Genomic DNA, 21,725 nt, shown 5'->3' on the forward strand with positions numbered 1-21,725 from the left:
TTCTCCCCTCCCACCATCCACCACAAGCTGCAAGGTTTGGTGTGTGAGTCTGCTTGGCTATGGACTGTAGGGAGCGCTGCCAACTCAAGGCAGATGCATGTGTAGAGTTTCTGAATGAAGGCTGCCTGGTTTCCAAGCACTACATGAAGTCACGCAGACGATCTTGCTTTGCATGCAGCTGTTATCAGGCAAGTCTCCCACTCTGAGCTGTCTGTGGGTGCCTGAGATCACAGCCACTTTGCTTCAGCAAAATGAATGTAATGCTGCAGGTAGACAACCACCACCTCCAGGAGCCTTCCCGAGTGCTCAGTGGGATGCCTCTCACATTGCTTCCTGGTGAGGTCCAGATGATGTTAGCTGTGTGTGCCTTGTGCTCTATGCTCCACACTGCTCTGATCCTCAGGCAGGTTGCTGTAATGCCTTTGGAAAACAACAGCCTGCTGACAGGTCCCTCCCAATCCTGATGCTGCTGGGCATCCTCACTGTGGAATCACCTCCACTTGTACACAGGCACTGTCTGACCTCACGAGTGCTCTGTTAATTCAGCTGATAAAAAATTATGCCCCTGGGTTACTTCCTCAGTGACAATACTTGCTGTTAGTCATTGCTTCCAAGCTCTATCTATCTGGGAAAGTTCAGCTTCCTTTTTGAGCTGCTTGTTTTTTCCATGTGATTAAGGGATGCTGAGGGCAGGCAGAGCCCACTTGCAGGGACCCAGCAGTAGATCTGCTCGGGGCTGTCCTGCCTACAGCACAGGCCAGAGCTCTGGCCATGGGCTGGGCATGCTAAGAGGACAGCAGGTCCAAGGTGCAGGTTTGTGGGCCCCAGTGAAGGGGATTTAAAATGTAAGGGGATGAAATACCTTCATTTTCTGTGAACTCCAGCTTCTGGGACTGCTACAGTACTGAAGAAATCAAGGGAAGGATGGAAATCAAAGCTCTGGGAACCTTACAAGGAGTGCTTCATATGCAAAAGTCTTGCAGTCACATCTTAGAAGGCTCTCATTAATAGAGGTGGAGTCACAGCTGGTCTTATTACACCAGAGCTGCAGCTCTCAGTTCCCATTGCAAGCCCAATGCTTCTTGTGACAGAGCATCATGGAGAACAGCCTGATCCTGCAAACAGCATCAGGGCAAAATTAACTGGCACAGTGCAGACTGGTGGCCCCACATCTCTGCTGCAGACTGCTACAGCAATCCATCCACCAAAGGCTTTTGGCAGCCAGCCAGGATGGGAGAAACATACTTACAGAAGCATTTCTAATAAGAAGCCAGCTGAATACAGCTTGATGGCTATGTGATGAGTTCTGACATTGGGCTAATGTTAAAAACAACCATAGCACAGAAAAGCATTTTGGCTGCACAGGTTGGATCAGGCTGAATTTGCACGACTAGAAGTTAGGTAAAAAGGGCTTTGATTTGACTTGTAAAACTCAGCAAGTGTGATCTGGAAGTCACTGATGGAGAATAAATGCAGAGCACTGAAGATATAGAACTTTTACAGCCTCGCTTTTCAGGCCATATAGCTACACTGCAGAATGTAAAACAGCTGCTGTTCACCAGCATGTCTCCAGTGCCTGATTTTTAATCGCGTAACGGCAGCGTGCCAAGTTTCCACAATCTTTTTCCCAGAGCATCAATAGTGTTCCTCATATCCCTGCCTACTATGAGATCATAAAAAGAAAGGACTCTTGCTCGCACCTACAGCCTCCTTGTTAGTGCAAACCTCTGTGCTAAGCACTGCCCTTCAAATCTCAATGACTTTTAGGCCCCAGAAAAGACCTTGTGGGAGAGATGAGGACACACAGGGGGCAGCAGTGGGATCTGATGGGGAAGGGATCCAGCTGCACAGAAGCTCTGCAGAGGGAAGGGGCGGTGAGGGAGGAGGAAATGAGAGGAGAAGTGGGTGCTGCTAAGCCCCCGCTGCTGATGGATGCTGTGAAATCCATGAGAAACAGAGTGGAGAAATCAGGATGTGGTGGGATGTTATGAGGGATCCCATTGCCCTCATATCAGCACAGCAGCTTGCTCCCTGCCACAGGCATAGCTCAGACAGGATCCTAATTATGAAGTGTTTGAAATCAGGGAGAGTTGAGAATCAAGGTGCACAGCAGGGTCTCCTGTAAGCACAGGAGAAGGCTTTGGCTGTGTCCAAGCAGAGGGGAGGGGATAAATGGCTTCAGCTACTCTTTGTTCTGCTGAGAGCCCCAATGGGAAACATCAGAAACACGAAGATAAAGCTCCTTGTGCCCATCAGGGTGCACTTACTTTCAGGCCTGGGGGTCCAGGTGAGCCAGGGTTTCCATGGGGACCTGGAGGACCCTAAAAAACACAACACACACAAAATGAAGTCAAGAGGGGTCAGTAATGTTCATCAGCACCACCTCCTGCCCACCCTATGGGAAGTCAACATGTGTCCATCACAAGATCCACCATGACCATGAGATGGTTCATTGACACCAAATATCCCCCCATCCAGGCACAGAAATAACTCAGAGTCAGGGGAGCTGTGCAAGGAGCCCCAGGAAGGGCTGGAGGTGGGCAAAGGGCAGTGCAAGTGTGTGGGGATGGGGACACCTTGTTGGGTAAAAATGGAAGAGGATAGAAGCGGTTACTAAAGGGAAATTTAAAATGTCTCATTATTTATATAAGATGAACTCTTTCCCCCTACAAGGACAAGAGATTTTTGTCTTTGGAGGGGGAAAGAACGGATGGCAAGACCCAATTTAAAAATAAATACCATTTAGATCAGTGTTTCTGCACAGCTCTTACAAGACAACGACACCGTTAGGGCATCTACCTCAGATCACACACACCAGCATCTCCTTTTACATCACACTTTGAAAGCACTTTACATACTTTCCAACGGCTGTTTAAGGAGTTATCTGGAATAAACAGCCATGAATAGTTTATCCTGGGATTGTATATAACACAAAAGTTCTGTTAACCTTTCAGGCAGAAGTAGTAATAATTCTAAGTCCACTTGAACACGTTCCTGAGAGATGAAACAACCTGAAGACTTGATTCCAAGGGCTTCTGTTCTGCCAAGACTGCGTGCGAGCTTTGCACCACCGTCAGGAGCACCGTAATGTACCCTCCAGTTAGAAGGAGGGTGGGCTGGGGGATGAAAAGCAACTCATGCACCTTCTCAGTAAGCTAAACCCTTTACAATGAGCAAAACTCACTGATACCTTTAAGTCTGCCCGTGAATTTTCAATAACACTGAAGCAACTTCAATTAAAATTAAGGAGCATCAAATGGTAATTTGAAAACCCATACAAGTGCTGTAACCCAGTGGTCTTGAATAAATTCCTTTTCCCACTAAAGTATGACATCGTCTGTTTGTCTCGCTGGGTGGGATGGAGACTTCATGTTCAAGCCTGCAGTAGCAAAAGCACTTGAACTCAAGTCTTCCAGGTCCTAAATAAGGATGAAAATCAATACAAGTGGCAGAAACCAGAGCAGTAAAGTCTGTATAAAAGATGGGTTCCTAAAAAGCACTTATGCATAAGCAATAATCTAGGTAGCACTGAGCAGAGTTCATAAATCCTGACTGCTGTTAGATTTGAGGAGGGAATTCAGCTGTTATTCAAATTTGGAGCTGGGCAGCTTGGCTCATAGCCCACGTCAATGCAGTTAGCTGAAGTCTGTGCTCTGCCATAGCCTGGGGCAGGCTTAAAAGAGTCAGGCTGGAGGGAACGGCAGGGTTTGGTGACTCCTTACTGACAGGGAGAGTTTCCAGGAGGAAAGCTGGAATGTAGGAAGCTGGGCTGCCCACCAAGAGCTCCTGGTTAGGAGACTCGTTGTGCCTCCAGCCAAATGTGGTGCAGCCTCTTCCAGAGCTAAACCAAAACACAATGCAATCATAAAGCCTTAAACGAAAGTGGGATTGTGGAAGGGGGAAGACAGGAGAAAGAATCTGGTCCCATTACCCAGTGCTAAAACATGTGATTATGAGAAAACACGGGCTCCTGACATACAAGACGGAGGATTTACCGCTGAATTCAATGAGACTCATAGCGTGTAATCTGAGCAAAGGAAGAGCAGAAACCCATCCTACTCCCAGAGACCAATGTGGTCTTATGCTGGTGAAAAGCAGCCACATCCTGCTGATGAAGTGACAGTGGGAAGTCCAGTCTGGCACATCAGTGGCTGCTGTAACCACGTCTGGGGACTGCTCTAGACATTTTAAACTGCTCTCGTAACTGCGGAGAGAAAAGGGCGTAGTCTGGCAGTAGTCCTAAAAATGGTAAAAATAACTGATCTCGATGTGTTCCAACACGGTTAGTCCTGAATCTACGCTTCCACCCACATTCTTGGCAGACGAGGGAGATGCGGTGTGGTACATTTAGTTGGGCTGGGTGACAGAAGGTGCGGGACAGCACCGCCCTGGGAGCTGTTAGCAGTACAGCATCATGTAGGTAAGCCTTCCACATTAATCCACTTACCTATCTGCAAACCCCAGTAGGTCATCATACCCCCCAGGCTATACACACTTGTTCTATTAGACCAACTCCTACCTTCATTCCACTTCTCCTGCTGCATCCAGCAGAACTGCCCATCTCCAGTCAGTGCTCCCCCTCCATGGAGAAGCAATTCAAGAATTAATTGCTCCATTGCTCTACAGTTAATCACTATATTTCACTCACATTATCCTGGATTTGGTTCATTTTCTCACTCATATCTAGAAATCATGATTCTCCTAAGAATGTTTATCATCATTTACAGTCATTCTTAGAGACCGCCAGGCTGGACGGAGCTCTGAGCACCTGATGGAGCTGTGGGTGTCCCTGTTGTTTGCAGAGAGGTGGATCAGATGACCTTTAAGGGTCCCTTCCAGCTCAAATGATTATATAATTCTAAGATCATTACATCAGTTTTGTTTCTTCTATACTCAGGATGGGACAACGCTGAGACCAGTCAATCAAAAAATCCCACAGCACATATTACTATTTGCAACTGTGCCTCTCTGCTCATTCCTGTTGTCTCCCTTATTATGGCTGAACCAACCCAGCCTAGCGACAAACTAACTCGCATCTGAAACAGTCCAAACCTCGCACCAGAAATGCCATAGAAAATGTTATCCCAGAGAGCAGCAGCCCAAGGCTCAGTGACAGAGCAGCCAGAACAATCCCTGAGTGTGTTCTCCAAATGATGAGGGCTTCCCAAAGGTGACGGCTTTGTCATCTAACTGGAATGTAATCTACATGAATGGCAGCCACTTGGGAGCGGCACTGTGCCATGCAGTTCTGGGTGACGTGCCTGGAGATGGGACCAGGCTGACAGAAGTGCTTTCATGCACACTGGTTCACAGCCCCCCCAGATTAACAAAAGTGTAACTGTGTTCACTGCTTCAGCATTCACAAGGGGGGGAATATCCTCAGAACTCCTGCTAAATGTGAGAAGGCTTCAGTCAGAGGAGCGGCCGCTCATTCAGAACTCATTACGCACTGGGCTTTCCCTTTTCTCTGACCTACAGCTCCTGCTCTGACCTTTGGCTTGCTGAAAAACGAGCGAAATATTTGAGGTGAAACCAAACAAACAGTTTCTAAACACATTTCTTTTCAGAAATGGGAAAGTCTTCCTTGTGGAATGAGGATACAGGGAACCCGAACAGCTGGCTGCCTCCTTGCTTCTATCAGGGGGAAGCAGTGCATTTGGAAGGCAGGGGAGACTTTCTGCAACCACAGACTAAATGTCGCAGGGATGTGTCATGCCAGGACCTTGCCATCTTTCAAGGTTCACAGGAGCATGGTAAGAGCATCCTGAAGCACATGTGAGTGCATTTCTCCTGCAATGGTCTGACAGGTCAAACAAGAGCAGTAGCAGTGTGTCAGGCTTCACTCCAAATTCTGCCTCTGGCCTGTTGGGTGGCCAGGGGTAAAACACATTCCTTGGGGAAAATGTGTCCCCAGCACCTGAGTTTGCTCTCCTGTGTTAAATGGGGATATTGAGTTCAAGCAGACCGAGGGGTGAGGGTGGCTCAGGCTGGATATTAGGAAGCAAGGGATCCCTTACACAACAGTGAGAAACACTCAGCTTTTATTTAGTAAACCCCTGTGTCCTTATGGCTGAGAGAAGGGCATGTGAATATTCAGCCTCCATGGATCTCTGATGCAGAATGATTGGGTGTATCATTCATTTCAGTCACCTAAAACAGGGGTAAACTTAAAAATCAAGGAGATGTCATTTTCCAGAAGACCTTAGAACCCATTTGGCTTCTACTCTGCATTGCATTTGAGCACTGTGTCCCAAGCCCTCTTTCAAACCTTTACAGACTGGCATTTGTTACTGCAAATCGGGGGCATTCGCTTACATAGAAGAGCAACTTTCTGGCTGTAAGGCGAGGCCAGAGATATTTATCTGCTGGAAACAAGGAGACAGACTCATGGGAGCAGCCAGCTTTCCTTACAAACCATCTCTGACCACAATCTCACCCTCAAAGCAAAAGCTAATCTGAGCTTTCATTTAACTCTGACCAATACGGGGGGAGAGAGGGAAATAAAACAGGCAATACAGAATTCAAAGGAGTGGAAATACTGCGCGACATGAGCAAGACAGCCACATTATGGGCTTCACAGCTACAGAAGGTCATGAGTCAAATGCTGCAGCTAGGCTTTCAAATAAACCAAGTTATTGTATAAGCATTAATAACATAGGAATTATGCAAGCTACAACAAGGACAATCATGTCAGCCATAAACTGCACGGGTGACAAGAAGAAACCCTTCTTTTCCTCCAGCATCCAGCACTGCAGAGCTGCACGCAATGCTCACCTCCCCTCAGCAGGTCAATGCTTAGGGGGCATCCCATGGAACATCCCATGGATTACCCATGGGCTGGTACAAGAACTGTGCCTGCTTTACTGGACGATCAAGTGAAGCAGAGGTAGAACATACCCCCAGCCATGCTGCACATTTATTTTGGAGCAAGTCACACATAACAAAAGCAGAAGATGTTAAGAATTCCCCTAAGCCTGTCTTAGTTTCTGGCAGGTCCTTCTCCTTGCAGTTAAGTCCTTAAATCCTGAAGAACCACAAGAATAAAAAAAATAAAAGATACTAGAGACACGCTGCAAAGTCAAAACAACTCACATACAGAGCAGTTCTGTCTTCAGTGCTCCAGGCCAGACATTTACAGGGTGACCCTTCTGCCCCCTCCCAAAATTAGCACAGCCTCCATGCAGCAGCCTGAGCCAAGCTGGGCTCAGCTGTGTGAGCACTTCCTAACTGGGAACTCTTCCCTGGGCTGATTCTCAGCACCTCTGGCAGGGGCTGAACTCAGAGATCCTCTGTTGCTTATTGTCTTTCGGGGGATTGTCTTAAATATAGGATGGGGAGCAATGCCAAGTTGTGACATGGTTTTCCACAATGCTTTTTTTCTCTCCTAGGGAAACTGCTGTTTTGGCAGATAGTGGAATCTGGAGGTAGAGGTGAAAGTTGGTCATTCACACAGCTGGGCCTCCAGACGTGGAGCCTGGTTTGCACACCATAGGTCTGCAAGAAGTAACACCAAACAACCGCTTGGGGTTGGGGCTGGAGTAAGAACAACCCTGCCGCCTTCATGGGGACCTGCTGATAAAGCCAAAGTCCAGGCAATGCACTGATGTGTTGGCTGCTTCTGTACACAGAAGGCATTGGAGCTGCATAACCAGTTGTGCTGGTATTTCACCAAATGGCAGCTCTGATGTGGAACACATTATCTTGTCCATAAAACACAGCAGCCTGAAGCTCTCGGATGCCTTACGCTTGGGGCCCAAATTTGTGTTCAGTTGCTGCAGTTACAGTTACAGAAAGGATGTTCATTTACCTCCCAGGACCACAAGTGTCCCCAGGAGCACACAGACTTCTCACTCTTAGCTTCGTGGCTGTTCCTTAAAGACCTTACACAGGACTGAGACTTAGCCAAATAGATGTGAGTAAAATCTCCCTCTGCTGCCAGGCCAGGATGCTGCCTGGACCACAGATCCAGCTACTCATGAAATAAAGACTTGTACTCCTATATCTGTTGATTCCCAACCCACATCAGCTCAGCGCTCAGGACACAGGCTCCATAACTGTACCTTGTGGGACAGCACCTTGCTACCATGAAAGTGGTGCCAGCGCTTAACTATATGAGTAGGGCATGATGCCTATCAGAAACAAAATGAGACAGAGTTCATCCTTCTGACAGCCATTTTAAAACGTTCATCCCCAGCCTTTGCTGCTGTGAAATCTTAGCTTGGAGAGGCTGCAGATCAGCAAAAGGTGCCATCCTGAAATCTTTAACAGGGAAGGAAAGAAAGGAGGAAGGGCAGACCACCACTGCTCAGCCACAGGACCACACAACAGCCCTTGGAGCAGCAGGACAGGCAGCAATAGGTACAGATGGAGAGAAATAGAAGTTCTTAAAGCACTTACTCGGGAACCTCTCTTGCCTGGTGGTCCTGGTAAGCCCGGCAGACCTGGTGGACCCTAGGAAAATAAAAAGAAACGTTATGGATTGTTCTACAGCAGGATGATTCTCTTGAGTGTTTCAAGGAGACCCATTTGGATGGCAAATTACAGCAACACGGCCAGAACTCCCCTTCAACTTTTGCTATTGCTATAAAGGCCTGCAAGCTGTGCACAACAACATCTGCAGAAACGTGATGGGGGATGTGAAGGAGAAGATGCAACTGCCTGAGAACCACGTTTCTCAAGTACCAGACAGGAGGTGACCTCCTCCACCTTCCTGCTGACAGCAGCTGCAGTTGCACTTGGCCCCATGAGTAAAAATGTTCTCCAAAAACGTGCACTGTTCAGAATAAACTGAAAGCTGACAAAAACGAAGGAGAGAATTAATACCTGCACTGGAGTGGGGATACGGAGTTAAGGAAAGGCATACAGAAAACTGCACATAATTCAGGGATCCCGACCATTTTAGTTTAATTTACTGCCTCTCCTTCGACCTTTTTTTCCTTCCATGAAAACAAGAGGGATAAAGTGACTGCAGGATAAGTATTGCAGGATTACAGAATCACAGAACAGCTTTGGTTGGGAAGGATCTCAAAGATCATCCAGTTCCAACCCCATCCCCTGCCATGAGCTGTTTGCCAGCCAGCACACAAGGCTGCCCAGGGCTCCATCCAAGCAGTCAAAAGGCATCACAATACGGTGGTCAGTATGCACAGGGCAAGGGCAGGTCCAAAAAGAAATAAGCACAGCACAGTGGATATGACAGGGGTAGCTGGATGAACATGTGTAGCTGCTGTGAAACATAACACGAGGCCACGCTCCTGCTTCTCATATGGTTCCTTGGGAGCTGGGTTGGATGGGACACGCACCGTGCCTTCCCAGTGACTCATCCCTCCTCTGCCTCGTGCCCCATGCACAAGGCTCTGTGTCATCCAGCTCCGGCTTTCAGACAAGGGGCCCACGTCAGACAAGTGGAGAGAGCAGAGCTGAAATACACATGGAGAAAAATGCACATCCGCAGAGGCAGCCAGAGAAGAATAAGGTTGGAGCAGGGCCCAGCTACTTACAGACGATGGATGCTGTCCCACTTAAAACGTAAAGCTCTGAGACGTGAGAAGAAAGAGACATCTATCAGCACAGCACGCCTCCAAAGCCTGGTACTAGGTATTAGGAGGAATTTCTTCCCATAAGGAGCAGTGGGGCAGCAGCACAGGCTGCCCAGGGAGAGGTGGAGGCACCATCCATAGAGGGGCTCAAGGAAAGGACAGGTGTGGCACTGAGGGATGTGGTGTATGGGCAGCATTGGTGGTAGGTGGATGGTTGGACTGGATGATCTTACAGATCTTTTTCAACCTTAATGACTCTATGATTCTAATGCCTGTAGCATCCCTGTGCTCATCAGAGCATCTCCCCCCTCACTCAGAGGTGCAGGGAAGAGTTAAACAAACCACACAGAGCCTGGGCAGACCTTTCTGCTGTAACTCCTTCAAGCATCCCTGGGGAACCCCATTGTGAGCAGTGGGAAGTGCTCCGAGGAGCAGGAGGGTTTCCTTTTCCTGGCAGCTGGAGGAAGATATCGCTTCTGCCTTCCCTTTGCATGGACGCCCTGTGGGACCAGCAGAGCTGACAGCCTCCTCCAGCACTTTGCTTCTTGTCTCTGGCTTCTCTCCTGCACCTCACTGCAAACTGATGGCAGAGAACACACACACACCCCTTGTTATCACACCAAGCAAACTCGGAGATCAAGGAGAAACGTGGCAAAAGCAGATCCTCTCTCTTCTCAAGCCAAACAGCAGAGCTGTGAACCAGCCCCAACAGCTCCGTGATCAGCTCGTGGCAGCCACATGAAAGTTTAACCCTTCTCAGATTCCCACGGTAGCGTTAGCGGTGCTGACTGATCCCACCAAATGATTATAGGATTTATTCTAAGCTGCTGCTGGGAAACTTGCTGGTGCAAAACGGATGCTTTCCGTAGCTTTTAGAGCTTCAAGTTGCACGTGGAAAATTAAGCTGGGTTGTCTGAAAGTGAAATACATCGGACCCTGAGGACAAGAGAAATCTCACCGCTTCCTCCTGCTGCTGAGATCAGCCCAGCTCATCCCTCTGCCTTTCCCACATTGCAGCCCTCTTCGTGGCTTCCCCTGCCTGCAGCAACACCCCTGGGAGCAGAGCTGCCTTCAGATCTCAGAACCTGAGCAAGGCTGAACCTGTTCAGAGAAGGCTTCAAGTGAATTGCAATCAGTGCAGGAATCGGTGCTGGCGGTGTGGGAAATGACTCTCTTCCTTTTGAATGGTTTCGGATTCATATCAGTCAGGTTGCAAACTATTTCTGTAATTGCTCCCCCAGGGGCAGGGACTCAGCCTAGCAGCAAATAGCTGATAACAGCCCAGGACGTGATTCAGCCCCATTCCAGTGCACACTGAGAGATGGACGTATCTGCCTTTTAAGGTCTCCCCACTGTACTTGTGCCCCCCACACTCTGCCTCCTGCACGTCCCATAACTGGCTGCATGTCACAGGAGAGCATGCTGCTGTGTGCCAACAGGAGATAGAAGGCTGAACATTAATCCTTCTCAATTGCTAATGCACGCTGTGGAAGTCACCTTAAAAGCGCATCAAAGCTTCTCCCCATGTTAGCATCATAAGCAGGGATGTTTTTTACCCCTGCAGATAGAGAACCTGCCCTGCTTTCCTCCTGGAGGAAGACAAGATGCATTTCTTCCATCAGTTCTCTGCGACAAATCCATTATTTCACATTGCACATCCAGACAGCAGAGGCACAGTGAGACTCAGCATCTTTAGGGGCAGCACCAGCATTAGATTCTCCCTGCTCAGGAGAATGGAAGATAAGAAGAACTCACCCCAAAGGACACAACAGCCCCTCCGCATCTCTCCGCCCTTCCCAGCACTGTGCAGAGGAGGAGAGAAGACCCAAACCCTTGAAATTCTGGCACAAACCAAGACGTTGGCAGAAAGCCACTCCTCTAACATGATTTCTGGAAGAGAGACAGATGTGTACGCTGGGTTTGTGCAACAACTATTGCAGAGAAGTTCTGTCCACAGCTGGAATCCAAACTGTGGCAGCACTATACACAGCCAAATATTAGTGTGGCAGTTTGATGAGAACAGCTTTTCTACAGACATAGAGGGAGCAGCCGCTGCATGAGAAAGTCAGGCTTGAGCAGACCCAGATCCCTATACTATAGGGATATGAAGAAATAAAGGGATCCCATACTTTCTGTTCCTAGAGGTTGATGAAATACCTATATGTGCATTCAGAGGATACATCTCTGCATCCTCTGCTGCACATCTGTCTCAATTACACTCTCAGCTACTCTTCAAAATGAACTTCATCTTATGCAAATAGAGCTCTCTGATGCTTAGTCATTTGCCTACAAGATTTTTTCCCTTTGAGGATAATTCTGGTTAAATTAGCAAAAAACCAGCACGAGTGAAGCTCCAACTTTTCCCATGTATTACACAAAGCCTGCTATTTCTTCCTTTCAAGAGAAAACATGACTCATTCATTAGGAGACATTCAAACGCATTGTGTGTTCCTAATTTATCATAGAGTGTCAGCTGGAGCAGCCTTTTCTGGTACAAGGAGGACTGGAAATAGGCCCTTCGTATCTGATCAGTGTTCCCATTCACCTCTCTCTCTCCTGATTGCATTGGCAAGGATCACTTCCCTGCAAAAAGGAGCCGCGCTCCAAAACAAACCGCTCGTGTGGAAGATGGCAGCTGGAGCAGTCTAGACTTGGGATGGGCTCAGAAACATCTGCCTTTGTAATGATGCTGCCTGCCAAAGCCTTGCCACACCTCTGTCTGGGCTGCTGCCACTGGCATTCGGACCCTGCGACCCAGACAGATACTGGATGATGCTGCTGCTGTCTGCAGGGCTGGATGATGTGTGCTTGCCTGGGTACTCTGCAACCCGGCTGTGCCACAGCAAGGCTTTGCTGTAGCACTATGACACGCACAAAGCACACATCCCTACTGATGGTGAAGGTTGAAGGCTGCAGCACCCTATGCCCTGCAGCAAAGCTCCTGCGTGCACAGTTCCTTCCCCAGTAAGCAACACTTCCCCATCCATTGCAAGACTCCAAACACCCCTATCCTTGAGAGGGCCTGAGATGCTGGCCCCCAAACTCAATGTTAAACATTATTTTCCTGTTGTGGCTGCCCTAACTGCTCTCAGCCATGAGCTGGGGTCATTTAGGATGCTAGCCAACCCCAAGCAGTGCCCAGGTACTGACCTAGCACAGCACTTGGGGGCTCATGATGCTATTTCCCCCTCCTTTCCTCCTTTCCAGAAGAAATTCACAGCAGAGATCCCAAATGCTTGTGGTTATTAATGGTTCCCAAGCAATTTTTTCTTTTTAAAGAGCATATTATCCTGCCTCCCAGTAAACCCAACATTCCTGAAGCATTAATGCTCTGCATGTGAGACACTGTCAGCGCTTCCTGTTGTGCAGCCCATTGGTGGTCTTCTAGGACACATGAACCCGCAGGCGGTGCTGCCTTTTGATTTGAGGTGAATGCATCCCTTTAGCCTCCTGACTGCACTCCTCTAACCACGCAGACACTTCCCTCAGCTGCAGGGAAGGGGCCCCTCTGCATGGCTGAGGTTACACCACAGTTATTTTGGTATCGCTCAGAAAAAGCACAGAGACCACAGCGCCTGAATCATCACTGCCTCGTCCCCAGCTGTCAGTCATATCCTAGTTTTGGGATGATCAGGATGAAGGATGGTCCTTTCTCCTCCCTTAGTAAGATGGAGAGGCCAGGAATGCTTCTACACCTACATCTTAAGCCATAGTGATCCCAATCCTTGATGGAAAGATTTTCCATACACCCCTCTCTGCCCATAGTGGGATGCTGGGTCTTAAAGAGACCTTGTGTCAGGCAACACAGCCATGCAAAGGAACAAACCCTCCTGCCCTTCCTGCTTTGTTCTCCATGCATCACACCCCAGCCATCACATACAGCACCACGACCAGCCCAGAGACCTGCCCTGACCTCACCAGAGTGTCTGCCCGAGCACCAGGATGCTGCCAGGCCATTACTCAAGCACAGAGCATTTATCAGCACTCACTCGGAACACGTTCATCTGGCTGTCGGAGTGCTGCGTTTCTCAGTGTGTCAGCCCCATTCTGCTCTTTTCTCCCTTTTCTGTTCCCACGTCAGAGACATTCAAGGAGCCATTGTACAGAGATCCCCGATGAGTCACAGCAGCCAGCTCCAGCCATAACCTTTCCTCCCTAAGTGCTGACTTTGTTTCCAGCACTTGGAGAGGACGGGGCCAGGCAGAGCCTCAGGATGTTCTCCTTTCCCTCAATTCAGGATTGCAGTTTTCGGACCAAATGGAAAAATGTTGCCATCTCTTCCCTCAGTCCTCACAGCCTGAATCAGTTTCTTTGCTATGATTCACAAGTTGAGAGGGATTTTCCACTCCAGTTCAATAACTCACTCTTTAAATTGCAGGGGGACGTGGGGACGTGGGGACTTGGAGCCCGGTCACCCTCAGCACAGTGAAGTCCAAGACTTCTCTGGGCTCAATATGGGCCACACAGATGTACCCATTGCAGGTAAGGAGTGTTTTAAGAGAAGTTCAAGACTGCTGAACTTCTGTTCTTGGAATGATGCCTGAAATGCTTCTCCGTGAAACACTGCCCACAGATAAATCTGCGGAAGCTCATTCTGCCTACTCAGGGATTTTACCAAACGCCTCCAAGTGCAATGACTACAACAGGGATGTGCCTGCGCAGCCAGGCATCCTTCACCTCTCCCACAGCTGGGAACCTCAGGATGAAGCACAGCCATCACTAACTCCCCCCAAAACAACCAGAGAGAACCAAAACGCTGCTTTGAAAAGCGACAAGCAGAACATCGGGGGCTCAGCAAAACACAACCATTGCATTTTAGGGGTTGCAACGACAAGCAGCACATCTACAGTCACAAGTGCTGCTGGTTGTATTCCTGGAGCCTGTCTCAATTTTTCCATTGTATACCCTTCGTTCACTATTTTAAGAAGTCAGCTGTAAAAATTTGCTCTAGGCTGGAACTTGGCAACCAAAGACGCCGTCTGGGAGAAACTTATACATGTACAGCCCCTCTCTCACATATATATTACAGCAAAAGGCTTGGGTTGGAACACCAAATCCTCCTGAACGTTGGCCAGATTAAAGATTCTGTTTGCATTCTTATACTGAAAAAAAAAACATGTTAGCAGATAATTAGTGTGGCCTGACTGCTTTTAGCATTACAGAATGTGTGTATGCTCATGATGGCCAAGACACACACACCCTGAGAGCAGTTACTGCACGTGGAATGCTGGAGTTACATTTATAGAGGAAACTCTTTGGGTGTTTCAAGGAATAAATGAAAAACAAAGCAAACAACCAACAAAACATTACACGGTAGAAATAGAGAAAGGTTTTTGGTTGGTTGGTTGGTTTTAAATCCTGAATCAATCTCTGTATTTGCTTTTCTGGAAATGCCAACCCAGCTGAACTGGGCTTATGGAGACTCATGATGTGCTCAAGCTTACCTGAGGTCCTCTGTCTCCTTTCACTCCTGGGTATCCCAGTAGAAATGGAAACGGAGTGGGCCCAAGGGGGTCGAAGATCTGATAGCCATCAGTTGCAGCTGGGGTGGTGAGGTTGAAGGCCTGAGCCTGTGCTCTGGAGACGGGACGGGCAGCCCCCAGGGGAGGTTTGGTGTACACCAGGGTGACATTGCCAAGATCCCCTTTCCTGCTGGGGGCTGGCACGTGCTTCTTTGGAAGGGGTCCGGTGGTTGGGGTCTGTGGGGTTTGCTTCAGGGTGACAAAGTGGACGCTGCTGGTTGTGTTGTCAATCCTCCTCCTGGTCGGCTTTACAGTACTGGGTGCTTCAGAGGACTTGGTGGTTGGTTTTTGGTTGATCTTCTTTTTGGTCTCTTGCTTGGTCTCTTTCCTGCTGGCCGTGGCAGGGCTTGGGCTTGTTGGCTGGGCCTTTTTGGCACTGGGCAGGGGAGTTTTCTCTGTGTGTGTGCTGGAAGTGGGTCGAGACACCCTGAGGGGTGTCACCGTCCCCCGAGGCAGTGAACGGGTGGGCGGCTGTGTGCCAGTACTGGATGGAGCCACCGTAACCTTTGTGGCTTTGGTTGTCTGTCTTGGCAGTGGCGGCTGGGACGAGACCAAGGCAACAGTTGTAGCACCTGAACCCCGAGTCTTGAGGGGTGCAGTGACCCTGCCAAACGCCAAGGATGGGGTGGCAGTGGTCAAGTTTTTCAGACCCTGAAGCAAGGGCTCCATATGCTGTGGAGTACTGGGGGAGGCACTGGGATCCCTGGGCAGGATGGGGATGAGCGGGGGCAGGTTTGGCCGGTAGGTATCTGCTTGCCTGCACTGTTTTTTCAGGTATTTACAGTAATGATGAGCTGCCTTGGCGGAAGGATAAATATCGAACTGGCAGATGGCTCCTTCAAACTGCACCGAGTGATGGTTCATCTTCCCAAAGAGGAAAGATCCATGTGGATCCAATGCCTCGTCCTTTTTAAAATGCAAATCCGCATGTACTCTGTGCTTCCCACAAGAAGTAAATAAAGTGACTGTCTGGCCACGGATATTGATGGCCATATTGTGCCACTGGCCATCGTGAACATTGTAATCAAAATATACAGAGCGCTTGTGGCCCACGTACACTATTATCTTCCCAGGCACAAACTGAACCCCCAGCTGCAGTCTTTTCTTTTTGCTCTTGACTGCAAAGAGGAAGGCGTTGTTGATGCGGTGGGAGCACAGGCTCAGCACTAGGAGCAGGTCAGTGCTGGAGCCTGCGGGGAAGATGGTGCTGATGGGCGCTTCGACGCGTGCTCGCTGAGTAAAGATAACCCCTGATTTGAGAGGAATGACCCCTTGAGGAATGGCATGTGATGAGGACAATCCGCTCGATGGCCTTCTCCCTCCCAGGCCCAGCCTCTGAAGAACATCCACATCTGAAAGGGAAGAGACAAGAAAACGTGAGTTGGTGAGGAACCCATCCAGGGCTAGGACTGATGTCAGATGGCTATCAAACCAGCCAGTGCAAAAGTGCAACAGGTTAAAGGAAACCTCCACCATCCTCTGACAAGGACACATCCTTGTAATCAAAGTCAAGCTCTTTCTCCTGCACACAGTGAAAAGCAAGTGCACGCTCAACTCAATCATCAGCAATTGCCAAAATTAATCAGCTCCATGGTGGATCTGGCTGGCTGTCCTGTCCCACCAGAGACCAGCTCCAGATGTTCTGGAGGGAGCTGAGCTCACGGCAAGGCAATTTCCCACCAAGCACCAATACTCCACTTCTCTGAGATGTAGTTCTGAGTACTGACCACACAGCTGGAAAGGAATTTGAACAACAGGCTGAGCAGGGATTGCAAAATGTTATACCCCCAGAAGGCAAGGAACAGAGCTGTCAAGGGGAGCACAAGCCTTCTATCTGCCTCTCTATGGATTAGCAAGCAGCAGCTTTTGGTCTTAGAGACTCTTGAAAGTTTGGGGAAGCAAAGGTGCTTCCCAGCATGAAAAAACTGCACCTATATTTCACTGAACTTCAGGTTCTCAATAGCAGTGCTTTTTTTTTCCCCAGTGGATCATCTTACAGCCTTATGTTATTTCAGTAGGTTGGAGGAAATCAGGCTTGGACTGTGAAAAGCTGAAAAACCAGCTGTGACTGCCATTGAACAGGTGGGATTTGCAGGGTGCATTGCTCAAGAGAAGACAGGATGCTTGCTGTTCACAGCATCCATCTCTGTCCACTGATGCTGGGAGAAGCCTGCAGAGGACGTGCAAGCGGAGTCCTCTGGTTTCTGGCCCTGATGTCTAACAGAAGTCACACAGCCTGGAGTCCAAAGCAGATTAGCAGGCAACAGCAACACAGCCTGGAGCCAGCTGGCTGCAACTTCAGCTGAACTACTTCACTGGGGAAGATGCTCAGGTCTGTGAGAGAAGAACTACAAAGGTAAAAGTGCTCAGACCTGAAAAAAGGGCTCAAAAGCCTGGTCTCTTATTCCACCTCCAACCTTCAGTTTAACAAGGGATATTAACTTCATAGTAAAGACACATAAACGCAAGGCTAGGGTGACAAACATGATGTTATTACTGTTGAAAATAGGACAACTGTACTTCCTGCCCTGTTCCCTGCCCAAATGTAATGCCCATTACTCGGTGACCATTCAACTCCATCTTTAAGTAGGGAAACCAAGCCTGGGCAAGCCTCTTGCCTGGGCTGCCTAATCCAAATCCTGATCTCTCAAGGTAAGAATTGAATAATCAGAAATGCAGCAGCACCAATCATGGCTGCACATCAGTTAACACCACGGGATGACAGCTTTCCCATAGGAAAAGAAAAGGCAATTCAAAGGTTGTCCAAAGAAAAAAGCCAGCTGCTTTTCTAGAGGGGCCTTGGAACTTGGCCGCCATCACCCTCAACTATTAAATATTCAGCACAATTCTCAATATTTGAAGAACCAGCACTAGAAAGAGTTTGGCCAGAGGGGATGTAGACTGAAGCCAGTCTGAGGCCTGTAACGTCTCTGGCCAGGAAAGGAGGAGAATAGCAAGAAAACCTCAGTTCTCTGACTTTGGCAAAAACAATAGCTATTTCTGTATGTAAGGACTAGTCAATATTTATTTTGTCTGAGAATGGCTTTATTCCCACCTCCCTTTTACAAGGCAGCTGAACTCATTTTCTAGCAGAGACTATCCTGGAGAAGACGTGTCAGATGTGCAAGGGGATGGAAATTTCCCCACTCTGTGCAGAGGGGATAACGTTGTGCACAGCTTGCTCAGGAGTTAATAACAGCCCTTCTCCCATCCTAGGCAGAAATCCTTGGTCTCCCCACTGTTTCTCTGCAATATTGCTCTATAGGGTTTGTCCCTCAGCACAGCAAAGGTAGAGCCTTTGCAATGAAGGGAGGAATTGCGGCCATGTCTTCAAGCTGGATCATTTCCAGAGCCCATGAAATGGTAAAGACCAAGCCTGGCACTCACAAACCCCAATGGGACCCCTGCCACAGACTTCAAAGACACCAGGATTCGACCCTAAGGAAATAAGTTTACTGCTCTAACTGGGAGCTAGACACCAGCTTCCAATTTCTGCATGTATTTTTAGGTTCTGTCCCAGAGACAGACTGTGGTGTGTCTCCACTGGGCAGAAACACTATACACTCTGAATGCTGCTTGCTTGGTAGCTGCTCTATGAAGACATAAAGATGTTTCCCTGCTCAGAGCATGCTGCTACTGTTTGCAACACCAACTCAGTGCTGCTAAAAAACAGGGGGGGGGGGGGGGGGAAAAGAGCATGATCCAGCCTCTCCTCTCCTTGAGAGCCCACAAAGGTAGAGCCAAATTCTCAATGCTTAACGCAAAAGAATCTGAAGAAAGCAGACCTCATGCAGGACATGGGTGTGGATTTTCCAGCCCCAGGTCCAGGCACAAAGCTCCAGACTCCTGCACATCCAGCCCGTCTGCCTCTGCCCCCCATGGCCACCCTGGGCAAGTGGGGCACATCCCCAGGGATGCTGTGATGTCATTGACTAATGCAAAACACGAGGTAAATTCTGCTTCTTTAAACAGATCCAAGTTAAGCAACGCATTTTTTTCCTCTCCTTTGCTTTGCTTTTATTTTTTTTTCCTCTGTAGATTTTTTCCATCAAAACACATTATATTTAAAAACCCATTTGCTGAGAGCTGCCTGTTCCCAGGTGCCTTGAACCAAACTGCTGCATTCCTCCAGCAACACTTGAGCAACATGGAAAACCTTATTCTAAATGAGATGCACACAGATTCCTGCACAAGCACACGACCGTGTCCCAAAGAGGTGATAAAGGCTTTTCCTGCTCTTCTTTCTCTCCCTCCCCTCTTCCCTATGTAAAAAAATCTTTATCGGGAAGGAAGCCAAAAAGGCAGAAGAGAAATAACTTAGAGCTTCCCAGATTCCAGCAGCTGAGATCAGATGCCCACAGCTAAAACTGGGTAGGATAAACACTACATTTCCAAAGGTCCTGCCCAGACCCTTCGTCAGTGCTCATCAGATGAACTCACTAACCTCGTGGTCTTTTGGATTTGTCATGCTTAGGGGAAAACAACCCTCTGTGCTCCCTGATTTTCCACTGTGCGGGTGGATCTTTACACCTTACAGTAACAACTGTGGTCTTTTCGATAGCCCACAGCATTGGCTTAAATTCACCCTCACTCAGATCCACGAACAAGCTCTGAATTGATTTTGTAACTCTCACATTCAAAAGCCCTGAGTAATAACGCAGCCTCAAATAGCCAACGTTCCCTTACAGCCATTTCTTCCTTGGAAGACTTTGGTTCCCAGAAGAAGAGCCTGACCCCAATTATTAGGAAACTGAGCAGAAATTGTTAATTCTTTATCACAGGGGAACCATCATTGACTGGCACAGGCTGACATGGAGTGGTGGACGGACCAGCCCTGGAGGTGCTCAAGGGAAAGGCAGATGTGGTACTGAGGGATACAGTTTAGCAGGCAATAGTGGTAGATGGATGGGATGGATGATCCTAAAGGTCTTTTCTAGCCCTAATGATTCTATGACATCAGAGGGATGGCATCTATGCAGCAAGGACAAAGTGAAAGAGTTTCCTTTGAATCGATGGCAAGGCTAAAAGAGACGGCACCATCCCATAATTATCATGGGACTAAAATGATGGATAACGATGGATCCAAACAGCATATTAAAATCTACTCGAAAGGGAGACGCCAAGAGACAGTATTTGTTCTGCCTCTTTATGAGCTGACATAAAACTTGCTCCGAAAACTGCTTGACTAAGTAACTCAGCCAGATGTTCACCTCTTCTGCATTGAATTTGGAAAATATTACATTTTTCAAACTTGCTGATGGCAGGGATGTTATTTTAGGTATTTTTTTCTCTGCAAGAAGTGCTCCGTGGGCTGCCTTACAGCTGAGCACCAACCAACTTTCTGTTTTTCCTTCATGCTTTGGAGACTGAGAGGAGAGCCCTGGAGCCTGCTAGCCCACTTATTGTTGTCTCCTGGTTGCAGGAAGCTGCTCGGTTCCAGCATGAGCCCATGTAAAACATCCACATGGAAAAGGTGCTGCTATTTTAGGAGCTGGCTCCCTGACAAACAGATGTTGTGGAGATGCTCCTTTACCACCATCAGCCATAAAATACACATTTAGTTGTTGTTTTTGTTGACTCTGAAGCTAATTTGTCTTGTCTCCAGCAGCACCAGGAAGGGATGCCTGGAGAAGATGGGTAAAGGCATATGGTCACTCCCTATAGAAGGCTCTCCTTGCAGCACAGGGGCTGAGCCGCACACAGCCATTCTCCTATAAACCACCTGCGGGACATTTCCTTTTGAAATTTGCTTATCATAGAATAATTTAAGGCCAGAAAGGACCTTTAAGATAATCCAGTCCATCCATCCACCTACCACCACTACTGCCCATACACCCTCAGTACCACACCTACCCTTTCCTTTCACACCTCCATGGATGGTACCTCCATCACCCCCTGCACAGCCTGTGCCACTGCATCACTGCTCCATCTGAGCAGCTCTTCTTAATGGCCAAACTTCTACTTTCAGAACTCTCATCATTCCTCCACACGCTGCATCCCGTGTATCTGCACAGGCACGACTGGGTTGCATCCAAGTCAAGGAAAAAAATCATTTGCCAGAGACTTTTAATTCCTTAATGACCCAGCCCCAAGGGGCACCTCCTAAAAGCAGTTAAGTGCAAGCTAATGTAGGTAGATGCCAATGATATTTTAGATACACCAAAGTGCTTCATTCCAAGTCACTCCACCAGGCAGAAAGGCACTTCTGAAAGTCCTGTGGGTCACATAATCACCTATAGAAACCCAATTCCTTTGCCAGCTGTTAACTGTGTCATCTACGTCATCAGTACTGCAACGATCAGCAATAAATGCCCTTAATTCTCCATGCTTGGCTCTGGAATTATTAAATGTTTGGCCCTAAAATGATATAAAAGCCCTCGGCTTTTACTTCGATTAAGAAAGAAAGAGAGGGAAAAAGTGTGGTTTACCTTCAGAGTTTCCCTGTGTGAATCCCAGGAACCAGCTAAAACACAACACAGTCCAGACAAAGCAGAATCCCCTAAAAATGGAAGAGAAAATAAAAATGATGATGAGTTTCTACAACATTGGTACCAAACCCAGCCCTGCTAATGGCCTTCTGAATCATCATCTGATGGCAATGGCCACACTCCTCTGGGTGCTCAATAGAAGGGATTGGGCAAAGCTTCCTGTTTTAGTCAAGCTT

At 48.2% G+C, this 21,725-nt stretch overlaps 1 protein-coding gene across 2 annotated transcripts in view; it reads right to left on the reverse strand.

The window, feature by feature from the left end:
- The window catches only part of LOC107321846 (uncharacterized), a 110,179-nt gene that overhangs the window by 82,293 nt on the left and 6,161 nt on the right, over window positions 1-21,725 (reverse strand). For both annotated transcript variants that reach the window (XR_014936327.1, XM_085521480.1), the window contains exons 2-5: window positions 21,490-21,560; window positions 14,984-16,413; window positions 8,398-8,451; window positions 2,268-2,321 (exon numbers count right to left, since the gene is read on the reverse strand). Coding sequence is in view for 1 of the 2 variants with exons in the window: in XM_085521480.1 (XP_085377606.1) it covers window positions 2,268-2,321; window positions 8,398-8,451; window positions 14,984-16,413; window positions 21,490-21,560 (1,609 nt within the window). In the remaining variant the exon portion in view is untranslated. The remainder of the gene's footprint in view (window positions 1-2,267; window positions 2,322-8,397; window positions 8,452-14,983; window positions 16,414-21,489; window positions 21,561-21,725) is intronic.

The sequence above is a fragment of the Coturnix japonica genome, chromosome 21 (assembly GCF_054131305.1).
Source record: "Coturnix japonica strain WE chromosome 21, WE-NBRP24, whole genome shotgun sequence".
Classification (NCBI taxonomy): Eukaryota; Metazoa; Chordata; class Aves; order Galliformes; family Phasianidae; genus Coturnix; species Coturnix japonica.